General features: G+C 40.9%; 1 protein-coding gene across 1 annotated transcript in view; it reads left to right on the forward strand.

The window, feature by feature from the left end:
* Positions 1 to 13068, forward strand: part of SMARCC1 (SWI/SNF related BAF chromatin remodeling complex subunit C1) — a 97474-nt gene that overhangs the window by 36809 nt on the left and 47597 nt on the right. The window contains exons 15-19 of the mRNA XM_075704707.1: positions 4027 to 4098; positions 8081 to 8194; positions 8960 to 9113; positions 9430 to 9543; positions 11675 to 11734. Coding sequence (XP_075560822.1) covers positions 4027 to 4098; positions 8081 to 8194; positions 8960 to 9113; positions 9430 to 9543; positions 11675 to 11734 — 514 coding nt within the window. The remainder of the gene's footprint in view (positions 1 to 4026; positions 4099 to 8080; positions 8195 to 8959; positions 9114 to 9429; positions 9544 to 11674; positions 11735 to 13068) is intronic.

The following is a 13068-nucleotide window of genomic DNA, read 5'->3' on the forward strand; positions in this document are numbered from 1 at the left end:
TTCTCTTAAATCAAGCTGAGAGCTAAAAGAAATTACTTTTGTTTAGGTCTAGTTCTCATGCATGGCTACATCTTTTTCCATTTAAAAATCTTTCTGAGCAGATTTCTGGCAGTTTTCAGGGATTGGGAATGAGGAAGAGAATTTCAAACAGAGTAGATCTTCAGTCTACCTTCTCAGCATTTTTTGCTTTACATTGATTTTTATTTTTTTCCCCCCATGGGAAAATAATTCCTTTTTCTTCCCTACTTCTCTAGCCCTTGTATGATCTTTCTATGTTTGTATCTACTTCTGAAAGCTGTTGGCTTTTTATTTTGCTTCAGATCTTGACTTTGAGGATAAGTCACTGCTTATACAGACAGGATACTTGTTTCATTTTGGAATCCTCCTTGGAGTCATGGGTTGTGGTGTGCTATGACCATATAACTTGCTATAGTAACTATAATGTTCTCTGTACACTCAAACTTTTGTGGTGTGGGAAGAGAAGCAGGTGATTGGGAATGGAAGTCCCTCTACAAGTTAAACTCTTCCGTAGTACTTGGTGGGGTTTTTTTAAATAAAAACTGCTTTGGAAACAATAAGGAATAGTCAGTTGTCTGGAAGGGCTGTCACTTGAGCATGCATTTTGTCTTAGCTCTAGGAGTTGAGAGATTGTTTAGGCTGGAGTCTAAAGAGATGTGCTGTGACACTTGAGTATTGGGGTTCATGTGCAACTTTCGAAAGTGGTTGACTTTCTATGGTAATGAATTAAGATGGGATCTGAACTGTTAGTGTAAGGGTTGGTTCAATTTCCAACTCTGGCAGACTTCGTTACCTTGATTCACTTGCTTAGCCTATGTCTGTGCTAGTGGCTTGAGCTGACCTAAATCCCCATAAATAGAACCACCCGTTTTCTCAGCCCCTTGTTCTCCTACTTTGAGATGGTCCTGGAAGCAGAAGAGCCAAGGGTCACATAGTCTGAATTTATAGGTGCTCCAGTTGCTTTGTGAGGGGAAAAGCTCGAGGTGTAGTTCTGTTACACACGCGGTATGAAACGCTCCACTGATGCGCTTCATAAAGGGATAAAGAACTGTGGATCTGCTGTAGATCAGGAAAGGCAACTTTGTGTAGCTTGAGCTAATTGAGGTTTACGTTAAACCAAGGTAGGCATACCTCTAGTCTCTGGGCTTCAATTCCTTGTTTGTAAAGTGAAGGTACAATAAGACTTCCCTACTGAGAAAATTATGGCAATGACATTTTGTCACGAGATCACTCTGACGCTATTGTACAAGTGCCTTTTGGGCATGACTGGTAGCAGTGGTTGGTTAAAAATTCTCGATGGGTGCATTTGTAGTAGCAGCAGCAGCAGCTCTAATGGCGTTCCTGAGGGCTACATCTGTGAAGCACAGCTCAAAGACTAATGCGGTATTTCTGAAGAAACAGAATACATTTCTCATTGCGTCAGGTGTACTTGCTCTGACCTTGTAAAAGGCAAACTTAAAGCATCTCTGATGGGAACAGCAGATATCTGCAAGGTAGCAGGATGATGTGAAAACAAGGGGGTTTTTTTTGTTTGTTTGTTTCTTTTTTTTTTTTAATTCTAGTGCTCCAGAAACAGTGTGTTAAGCTGATTTGGATTTAAGGCTGAAATAACAGCACAGCCGTGAGACTGACATTTTTCTGTCTCTGTGTGCTGCTTTTCCATTCGGAGATAGGTGTTTGTAGTTCTGGAGAACTAGCGAGCATATATGCAGCACTGTCCCCTCAGAGTGCAGGTGTTAGTGCTGTTGCTGTGGCAGAAAGCTGCTTCTTGGGCTATGTAAATACATAAATCGCTGTCTTCAGCCCTCCCAAACTGCAAATACTACTTTAATGCGTCCAGTTGCAACTAATAGAAAGAAAGCTGAAGAATACTTTTAATCTACTTCTCTCAAAATGTTTTATGAACTGCTGTTTTAGAGTATTCATTGCTAAAGTTAGCAATTCATTCAAAAAGTTAGTGTTCATTGCTAAGTTAGCGATAGGACGAGAGGAAATGGGCTCAAGCTGTGCCAGGGGAGGTTTAGGTCAGAAATCAGGAAAAACTTCTTTACAGAAAGGGTGGTCAAGAATTGGAACAGGCTGCCCAGAGAGGTGGGGGAGTCCCCATCCCTGGAAGCGTTCAAAACATGGGCAGAGGTGGCACTTTGGGACATGGTTCAGTCTAGTCTACCCTTGGTTGGTTTAGTGTGGACTTGGCAGTGTAGGTTAATGGTTGGACTGGATGATCTTAAAGGGCTTTTCCAACCTAAATGATTCTATGATTCTATAAAATTAATTTTCTAGTAAAAAGATAAATTTTATTTAATGCTTCATTCAGTTTCAGTGTAATCTCTTATGCTTTGGGCAACTTCACTGCAGAACCAGATAATTTGTTTGTACTGAAATCTGAACAGTTTATTGGTTAACCTTCATAGAATCATAGAATCGTTTAGGTTGGAAAAGGCCTTTAAGATCATCCAGTCCAACCATTAACCTACACTACCAAGCCTTCATCTTCAAGTTAGAGCATTTTCCTGTGAATGACAAGTTAAGAGTAAGCAGTATCAGCATAAAAGGTCAGTTACATGGTAGGTGAAAAGCTGAACATAGAGGAGGAAGGAAGATTTGTAAAAGATATATTTTTCTGGGTTTCCTTTTAAAAGTAACAGTTCTTAAAGGACCATTGTAGTTCTTCAGATTTTAATTTGCATAAGGTATGTGCCGTTCTACAAGCTTCTGTCTTAAGTTACTCTAACAAGCCCTGCATTTCTAACACCTTTTTATAAAATGGACAATTCTTAAATCTTGACGCTATTTCCTCAGTAATAGGTAGGTTAATTCATTGAGGGACCTAAGACTTTGCACATTAAGATCTTAAAAAAAGGAAAATTGAGTTGGCTACTCAAGTTCCATATACTCTGGCTGTTTACTTGCATTGTAATTTTGCTTTGCAGTGAAAACCCTCTCATATATCACATAACATGCCACGGTACCACAAAACGATCTTGTTCATTTGTTGCTGGTAGAACTCCACGGGTGCAGTCGCCCTGCAATTAAAACGTTTCAGGACCGGATTTCCTTATTTATGCTAAAATAAATCATATCGCTTCCTCCAATCCTTTATTTAGGGAATATGAGAATAAATATGAGAACGTGATTTCATAAGTTTCTGCAGTGCTATTGACATTGTCAGGCTGGTAGTACATGCAGAACGGAAGATTCTGCTGAAAGAACATTTAAATGATACTTCAGCTGGTACAGCTATGGAAGGAAAAAATATTAATGTATCTGCTAAATAACTAAAGCGGAATTTGCTGTGATCTTTACCTTAGTTTATTTTATATAGTGCATGGCACCTCATGTGTCATTAGTTCTGCTCTTCCATACGTGGTCAGTTTTTGCTCCGTATTTCTTCCTTGGAGTGCAAAGGGGAGGAATTACTTTTAAGACAATGTTTAGTTGCTCCAAATATCCATACTTTGGATTTTACTTTCCCAATTGACCAGGGAGGTACTAGCTACTTCCTTGAAGCCAGTCCGTCTCCTGCCTGACTCGTGAGCACGAGTAATTACTGTAGATCCAACTTTGGAGTTGGGCTCAAAGCACTTGCTTGCACTCCCATCTTCTAAGTATACACTGTGAAAGCTTGGTTTCTTTGAGGTATTGGGACTTTGCTGAATGCTCACACTCGCTAGATTGGAGAATAGAAAGATGCTTCTGTCGGAATAAAGAACTCGAAGGTGCAGTTGAAAACGGGCTGCTGCTCAGGACTGTTCAGAGTCGGATTAGGGCAGCACTGGGTACGTAGCTTCAATGACTTGAATTTTGTGATGCTTTTTTAATACACCTTTGCTTATTTGATGAAAATATACTTAATTTCAAAGGGTCATGCTAGAATACTAGGGTTTCTTAAAAAAAAAAAGTCAACTTTGCTGGAAATGTTCTCCCTCAAAACAATCATTTGAAGGTGAGCAGAGTACTCCAACACTATTTAGTGTTTGGCATCTGAATTGTGTATTTTTGTTACAGTATTCATGTGATTGAACGTCGTGCTCTTCCTGAATTCTTCAATGGAAAAAACAAGTCCAAGACTCCAGAAATGTAAGTAAGGCACGCGAATATAGACGTGTAAGAGTTCAGCAAGGTAAAAGAGCTTCCAGTTTCATGAAACCTGCGGTCACTTCAGCTGTGCATGTGACAGCAGATACTGTCTGTAGGGGCATGAAAGAAGGAAAGAGCACCTGTATAACCACTTCTTGTAGTTTGATATGTCTGTGCATTATTGTAGTAGAGGTGAAAGTTTAAATATCAAAGTCATAGTTAATAGTGGTTATCCAGGAAAAATAAAACTAGTTTCTCCCACGTAATATTGGAACAAATTCTTAAACTTTTTTGTGTGGTACGAGACATGACCATCTTTCAAAGACATCTGAACAATTTCATGATGCTGTAGAAACTTAATAATCCTCCTTATTTTTGTCTCTTTTCTCATGACATGCTATCTTTTTGAGACTCGGGAGTTTTGTGTGTAAGCACTGATCACCGAGTTTGTTGTAGGATGCTGTGTCAGACTGTGGAATGGATTTTGCACAGTTATCTCTGTTGATTTCATGGTTCCCTGAGCAGCTGATGGGTAATTCTGAAAGTGCAGGTGAGGGTTGGAAAATGAATCTTCACAGGCCTGAGATGTAACTGTGTTTTCAAGTATTAGGTAGTCTGATTTAAACCAGAGAGCTGGAGCTGTGCATTGCAAGAAGGAAAAATATTTTTTCTTATATAGCTGTTCCAAACCTTCTAGTGACATTTTAATTCTGGACATGCCTATTAAATCGAGGTGTTCTCCTCTCAGTTGAATTTAGATCCCGTTTGTACCTATCTCATCTCCTGGTGGGATCTGGTATCTGCTGCAGAACTTAAATGTTCTTAATTCATAATTATAGGCACACAGTTGATAAAACAACTTAAACAGCTTCCCTGAAGCTGTTTAAAATTAAAAAAAAAAAAAAAGCTGATTATTGTCTTGAGGTATTGCATATTTCATACATCAAATGATTAACTTCTGATCTGACTTAGCAGTGTAACAAGATAAGCTGCTGATTTTGCATCAAATGCTTATCTCAAGAATCTGCTGCAAGGCTTGTTATGTGCATTAGTAAAAGTACACCTCCCCTTCTCTGCAAATTTTCTGTTATAACAGTCAATTTCGTTATTCAGAGCAATCTTTAAAGGTGGTTGATTAAAGGAAGATGGTCAACATCAGGCTTTTGAACGATGTGCTTGTTTCTATTAAAGTTATAATCCTAAAACCTGGGAGTTCACAAAAAATCATAAATTTGAACACTGTTGTATGTTTGTTGGCTTGGACAGTGGAACTAGGCTAGTTGTGTTCACTTTACCTTGGTATCAAATGTTGGTCTAGTTGCGAAGCAGCTTTTGGGGATTTTAAACCAGTCTTTTTTAATTAACTGCTTAAATGAAGCACATGAAGTGTCTGCTCAGTACATTGTCTTAACATCAGCAAAGCCGTGCATTTTTCATACACAACATTTCTTTAACTTTTTTCTCGGTTTCTTCTTGGTGCAAATGATGGGGGTAATATCATCCTGCGTTGCTCTTTGGGCAGGTAAACAAGGCAGGCTTCAGAGAGAGTGTTCTTGTGCTTGGATCTGCTCTTCTCAGGCATGACTGTCATTTTGTGAGGGTTCTGATCTAATATTGAGATAGAAATTAGAAACTAAGCTTTTCTAGCCTGGAGGAGAAAAGGATTGGGAGACCTCATAGTAGTTGCCCAATGCACAAGGAGGTTACTGAGAAGATGGAGCCAGGCTCATTATTGGGGTGTGTGGCAGGAGAAAAACAAGTCAAACAGAAGCACTGCAAGTTCTATCTTGATATCAGGGAAATTTTTAACTCTGAAGAAGTTGCAGTACTGGGAAGTTGGGAGTGTTCTTCCTTGGAGTCTTTCAGGCCTTGCTTGGACAAAGCCCTAAGCGACCTGGTCAAAATCCAGCGTTGACCATGGTTTGAGTAGGAGATTGGCTTACTTCTCTGCATTGGCAACTTCTCTGCATGTCTGAGTCGCAGAGGTAACTATAGCTGCATCATAGTGATTCCAAAATGTATTTGATCCAAAACATATTTGATGGTAACTCTGCTCCATCAGTTTTATTATTCAGCATGTTTTTCTTTTGGGGTTTCTAGGACTTGGTGTGTAAGGCCGCAAACAGATTGAATTTTGAAAGAACGCTTATTTCCTATTTGCCGTTGGTGTCATCACGTGTAGTCCCATGCTTCCTTTTTCAGTTGACGTCAAAACATCAGGTCTCCTGATGCTCATCTGTGAGCTGCTATGGGTTATTGCCCATGAGTGAAGCAAATGAGGGTCTCCTCCCAATCTTGATGTGATCCTAGAGGTGTATTTCTGTAACCATTTAGGGACTGTAGGAGTAGCATGTGGTCTCTTGGCTTTGTGTTTTCTTTTTAAATAAAATAGAAGCATACTTCTGAATGGAAATGTCTTGCCTCCAGCTTAGTTTTAAGGCCAAACAAAATACCGTGTTTCAAAAGCTCTCACAGGTTCATTCTTGTGACCAGTAGTGCCTGGGGGATGGTTTCTGTCTTAAAAGGGATTTTAACTAAATACTAGTTGACTTCTCTTTCTCGCTGTCGACAAGTTTTAGTTGATGGGTCATGTCATTGTCAAAAACAGACTCCCTTCAGGATAAACTTTAGGGATGTTTCTGTCTTAGGCTTCTCTCTTCACCTAGTAATGTGACCTGAACTAATAAATATGAAACTAATTTCTGCAGCCAGGACCGCTGTAAAGTACCTATTGTCAAGCAGGTGGCAACCCAGTTCTCTCCAGGAGCATTCAAAAAAGTTCCCGAATAGTCCTCTATGGAAGACGCTCCCTTTTTGTTTCTTGCCTACAAACGTTCAGCATGGAGGAGCCCAACACCTAGTCCCAGAACTTTTTCCCAGCAAGTTTCATATATGATTTGGTCAGAATGAAGGTGTGGGGTTTTGGCAGGAGTGTGTACTTGCAGCATCTGTCTGCTTATGCCTCGCCTGTGAAAGGCATTGGTGTTCCATCTCTGTATGATTTATATTTTTGGTTACCAGCTGCTTTTGCACGCTGCATGAGACATCCCCGTCTTGAATTTTCCAAAGGCAGAAACTGGTTATAATACGCTGGTTTGAACACAATTTTTGCGTAGGATACTCACTTGTGTTTGGCAGATGGGTTTTGTTCCGTCTAAAGAACAGGGCTAGCAATAATTTTATGGTAGTTTTTGTTGTTCTGAACAACTTGTGTTAGGAAGCATTAGTAAGTTCCAGAAGCTTACTGAAAAAGACAGTGAAGCAGTGTCTGCAGTGCAGGAAACGGGCTGAGCCCCCAAACCTGCCTACTTGGACTGTTGTGCACTGAAATACAGGAGCCTCACAGGGCTTGTTTCTGCTTTAGCTGTTCCCAGCTCAGTGAGCGGGGAGTGCTACGCTGGCTTCTGGGTTCCTGCCTTCTGCTTTTCCAAGGTCCTGTTTTCTCCATTTTGCTGTTCTCCAACCTTTCCTTACTGATCTTTTTATGCATTAAAAAGTCCATGTGTTGAAACAGTAGCGTTTCATCCAGTGTACTACTTCTGTTTTCCTGTGTAGCTTTTTTCTTCCAGGTTCACGGAGGTGATTTACGAGGATTCTTTAGCCTGTTTCCATGTGAAGACCAGACCCATTAATTTTTTTCTGCAGCTAGTAGTCTGTTGTGCAAGTGTTTGGTTAATGACCAAGCCACAGCAGCTATTTGTGTGATTTGCAATTTAAGCATGCTTTGATGTACTGCTAATCCAAACACAGATGAAATCCAGAATGAAACAATCTGGAAGAGATAGGTCATATTCAGTATATAAAAATAAATTCTACTTACCTGTTGCTTTTGATAGTGATTTTTAAATTGCATCGGTAAAAATTATCTGTTGGTGTTTACTTGTCAGTGATACAGGTGTTTGGAGAAGGTGAATCCTAAAATACATACTCTAAACCTTGCTGGACATCAACGTACATGAACTACTTATCAACTGTCTTTCAGATACCTGGCTTACCGCAACTTCATGATTGACACCTATCGCTTAAACCCGCAAGAGTACTTGACCAGCACTGCCTGCAGAAGGAATCTGACGGGAGATGTGTGTGCTGTCATGAGGTAAAAGCCATGGATCTTTCAGCCACTGCTTTCACTTTAACAAAAAGAAATGGGAGCTGCACTAGAAATGGAAGTGCTCCAGTGTGACAGCATAGGTGTGGGCAGTAGCCATCATGCTGTTGATTAGCAGGCAGTTTCCCCACTTTTTTGGTAACCAAACTATTTTATACTCTTCTTTATTTGTAATACCCTGTCTGCTTGCTGAACCGTGCCTACAGAACTTGGATCTTAACTTGTGATTATTTAGGTTCTGCTGTTTAGTAAGTATGTGGAGTTTTTTCAGAAATTCCAGTTTTGCAACTCAGTTCGTCAGTTTTATGGTACACCAGTCTTAAGCTGCGAGGCGCAGCAGAGCCCTCGAAATTTGGAAAATGTCGATTCGGTGAAGAACAGCTACAGATGGATGAGGGAAGCAAATCAATGGTTGTGGAGCCCTCACGATCCGTACATTGTCTGCAGATGCTTCCATGCATGCAGCCCTAGCTTTGCTTTGCCTTTGTCCTTAATCAAGCAATTTCCTGTTATCTCTAGCCAAAAATGTCACTCTTTGTTTTATGCAGCATGCTGAAGTGCAGTCAAGTCTTTACAAAGCTCGTGCCGTGAGATTTGTATTGCTGTTTGTGATTAGTGAAGGATTACAGAAGATTCTGGATCTGTGCTTGATCCAGAAACACAAACTTCTTCCTTTGCTGTCTCCTTTCTGCAGTGTCAAGCGTAAGCAAGGCTTTAGTTCTTAAGGTTTTAATTCGTCGTGTTGTTTCGTAGGGTACATGCTTTTCTGGAGCAGTGGGGTCTCATTAACTACCAAGTGGATCCAGAAAGCCGTCCCATGGCAATGGGACCTCCCCCTACTCCTCACTTCAATGTGCTGGCCGATACGCCCTCCGGACTGATGCCTCTCCATATCCGCACTCCGCAGGTGAGCCCCGCCGGTCTCACTAACGTGTCTTTGCCTTGGCTCCAGCCAGTGCCGTATAACATCTCGGTAGAATGTGTGCGTGATTTGCTGAAGTGTTCCCTTTTTCTGTCTGTCTGGGTTGAGAGTTTCAGGTAGTTGGAATCTCCAAAACAAGTCTGCCAGCATTGTGTGCAAGTGATATCACGTAAAGTCATCTCTGTAGACTCATGTTCAACTTACTTGTTCAGTCTGTGTTCTGTTTAACACTGGTCTGAAAACCTTGAATAACTTTCAATTCCTGCATCTCTCACCTTTCTCTTGCAATGTGTGTTCACAGGTTCCAGCTGCTCAGCAGATGTTGAGTTTTCCTGAGAAAAACAAAGAGAAGCCTACTGATCTGCAGAACTTTGGACTTCGCACAGACATTTACTCCAAAAAGACTTTAGCAAAGGCAAGTATGTTGGGATTTTTTCCCCTGCACCTTCTGTTAAGGTTTCTTCCTCAAGTGTCCTCCACTAGGTGACATTGAGTAACTTATGTTACTTTTACCTCCCTGTTTTAGATTTCTCCATCTCAGTGTAGGATGCTAAGATACCTCACTTACGGTTGTGTTAGAGATCTGATTTTGTAGAAAGAGAGACATGTACCTATCCTAAGCTTGTCAATATTGTCAGTCTCCAGACACTGAACTCTTGTTACGTTATTGCATATTTTACCTGAATGGTTCAGAATCAGCAAACTATCCGATAATTTAATAATCTGAGGTCTTTCAGCAGAGTCTTTAACCGTCCTGTTTTCCAGACTGACAGCACTAGAAAGTTGCTCGATTACAAAAGGTGTCACAAAACCGTTGCAGGGGATGTTTTAGCACTGTCATTGCGATGTATTGTATAGCTCAAGTTTTGAGACACCATTGCAGTGAGGTTGGTGATTCCGTAACCTGTTGCCTAACTCCTCCTGCTGTCTGATACCTGGGTGTGTGCTTGGAGGTATTGCAGGAATACCAGTTTACTATTTCAGCATAGCCTTCAGTCTGGAAGTCCGCAGCGTTCTGCTGATTAGTGCCTCTCCTGGGCTGAGGTGAGGCTAATTCTGTGTAATGGGTTTCTGTAAGTGCAGTGTTCATTGTCTCAGGAGATCGTGAGATAACTATGTAAAAAAAAACCAAACCCAAAACAAAACACAATAGTTCTAGAGATCAGCATTTGTTTAACGAAGCCTGATTGCATATTGCATTTCAAGGAGTGACTTTTTCACTTAGTTTAGGGACGTATAAATATTCACCAGAGTCGTAAATCTTTTACTGGTTCTAGACTCTGGTTCTGTTTACAAACATCTGTAACAATGAACTTGAGCAGATTTATTTGCAGAAGTTGATTTCCCTTCTTGTTTTATGTGTGTGGCAGTTCCTTTTTTGGCTGTTCATACCAGCCTCTGAGAACTGATCAGCTGCTGGATGACTCACTTTGATTAATGTTCTCTGTGGGTTGATGATCTGTTTGAAATGCATCTTGAGATAAGATAGATTTACTTATCCTAAATACCCTTTTTGTTTTGCTGTGGTCTTGCACAGAGATACCCAGTCTAGATAATGTTCTTTCATAAGCAGGTTTTTCATAAGCTGCTTTTGTCTTTAAAGGGGAAGTTTTCACCAAGAGTTTTGTAAGTTTTAGAAAATCTCTGGAGTTAACCATGAGGTATAGATTTGGGAGCAGCAACCCTTGGAGCAAGTGATTGCTAAATTTGCAGATTATCTTGCTGTAATTACTCTGTCTTTTCAGATAGCTCATCTCACTTGTAAAGATTTTTTTTTTTTTACTGAGTTACTTGTAGATGAACTTTTTTTTTGGAGCAGCATGCACCTTACACAGTCCAGTCTGTCTGCCTTGGAAGCAGAGGTTTATTGGGGGCTGAAGTTATGTTGATATAACTCCTGTTCCGTTGAGGAAGGTGCCCCTTAAGCTGAGAGACTTCCAGGTGTGCCTGAATCGAGCAATACAGTCTCCTCAACAGAGCAGCCGCCTCCGGTGGTACGGCAGCCGGGGTTAGATCGTCCGTTGTGTCTGTTGGCTGCCTCTGTCCTTCGGTGTGAACTGTAGAATGCTTTGTGTAAACTGCTCTGCTCTTGGCGTAATTTTACTGGCCAAAGTCAAGCTGACCAGAATGCCATCAGCACTCCTAAGGGTTTTTATTATTTAGGACAATCTGCTTTTCTGTTTGCTGTACGTGCAAGCAGAGATAGCTGGGAGAAAAGGGTACCAAATCACTTTGGCTTGGCGTAAAAGAGGGGCTGCAGGTTCTCCTAGACGTGTTGGGAAGGTGGGATCTGTAAGCCCCAGCCTCCGCGGAGACTGCAGGAATGTACTCGCCTGCGCGCCTTAGCTACGTAAGTAAATCATGTGAACTGAACCACTGTACAAAATAACCAGGGATTGGTTAGCTGTAGTAGGAAGGCTGTGAAAGGTACGTGTTTGAGTGCATTAAATAACAGATTCTTCCCCTTTCCTTCTTAATGTTTTATTCTACAGGTCTTTTTGCACAGAACTTATTTCACTTTTTTCCCCCCCTCTTGTCTTTTGTAGAGTAAAGGTGCGAGTGCTGGAAGAGAATGGACAGAACAAGAGACATTGCTGCTATTAGAAGTAAGTTCATGAGGGCAAAACTGAAAGCTAGGAAACAAAAACATGCAGGATATGACATGCTTTAAAAATCTACATGTAGGTTAGTAAATTTTTCGAAGTGGAGTTAGGTGACAACTGCGTGCTTCTACAGCAACTGGAATTGCAAAGTAGAGTTTACAGTGGGAAGCAATCTCTTGGGACTCGACTGATGTATCTGGAGGAGGGGAGCGGTTGAGAATCTGTATGTACAAGGCTGCCTGTCTGTTGTGGTTATGGCTTTTAAACTGGTAAAAGGTTACAGCTCTCCCTCCAAACGGTATCTCTTAATTTGACTGTCATGGCTACGTGAATGTTACTACTAAAAAGAGATGGCAGTAATACCTGTGTAATAGAGGGGCTTCGTATACTTTAAGGTTCGGTTCTATCTGGTACCTGCAAGCCAGAAATTAAGTATTTAATTCACACAAACTCAAGAACATATCTTGCAGTGCAGAGAGGTCTTTTGATTAAACAGAAGTTACTAACAGTAAGAAATAAATGCCCTTCAAGTAATGGTTTACCTGCCACTAAGATAAATACTTTGAAATTCTGATAATCTTTACAGGTTCCTGGCTATGCCGTAGCATGTTAGGGAAGCAGCTAATTTTTGAAGTTGAAATTGTTAAGGAGTGGTTGAGGCTATTTCCTGGCTGCTGCCACTAAGGAGGATTATTTGGTAGCTCTTTAAGTCCTGTACATCTACTCGTTCTTTTTGCCACGTAGCTGCACTTGATGTATTCTTTAAGCCTTTTCTGGAAGTCTACAAGAAACGTACATGAGATGACTTCAATCAGGTGCTGTAAAAATGAGCTCAGAGAACTGCTAGCGTGCTAGATCAGGTTTTTCCCCTGGATCGCTTAATCTGATGCTCTTGAACCGCATGGTAATTGTCAGGTCCCTGGGAGTTCCCGTCTAGGATGAAAACCGTCACAATGCTGTGTGCTGCACAAGCATGTTCTGCTCTTTCACGCTGGCACCAGGGCAGCATTGTTTCTCATAGCGCCTCGGTAGAAGAATCTTGGTGGGCTGAATTAATTAACGTGCTGCCGCTTCCTGTAAAGAAATTATCATCTACTTAGCTTTCTTTTACAGGAGCATTGATGTAGAGGTTGGGTGGTTGATTTTTTTTTTTTTTTTTTTCCCCTTTTATGTAATTCAGGGTTCTGGTATAAGAACTCTAGTTTGGGGGGAGGGTTTTGTGTGTTTGTTTTTACTTGAAGAGAGAGCTTAAAGCAGACTGCAATTGCATGATTGTTCCGGCTTTTTTGTCTTTACATGTGTCAGTAAACCCATTGAAAAGTTAATTTCATAAGGAA

This window comes from Pelecanus crispus, chromosome 2, assembly GCF_030463565.1.
Source record: "Pelecanus crispus isolate bPelCri1 chromosome 2, bPelCri1.pri, whole genome shotgun sequence".
Taxonomy (NCBI): Eukaryota; Metazoa; Chordata; class Aves; order Pelecaniformes; family Pelecanidae; genus Pelecanus; species Pelecanus crispus.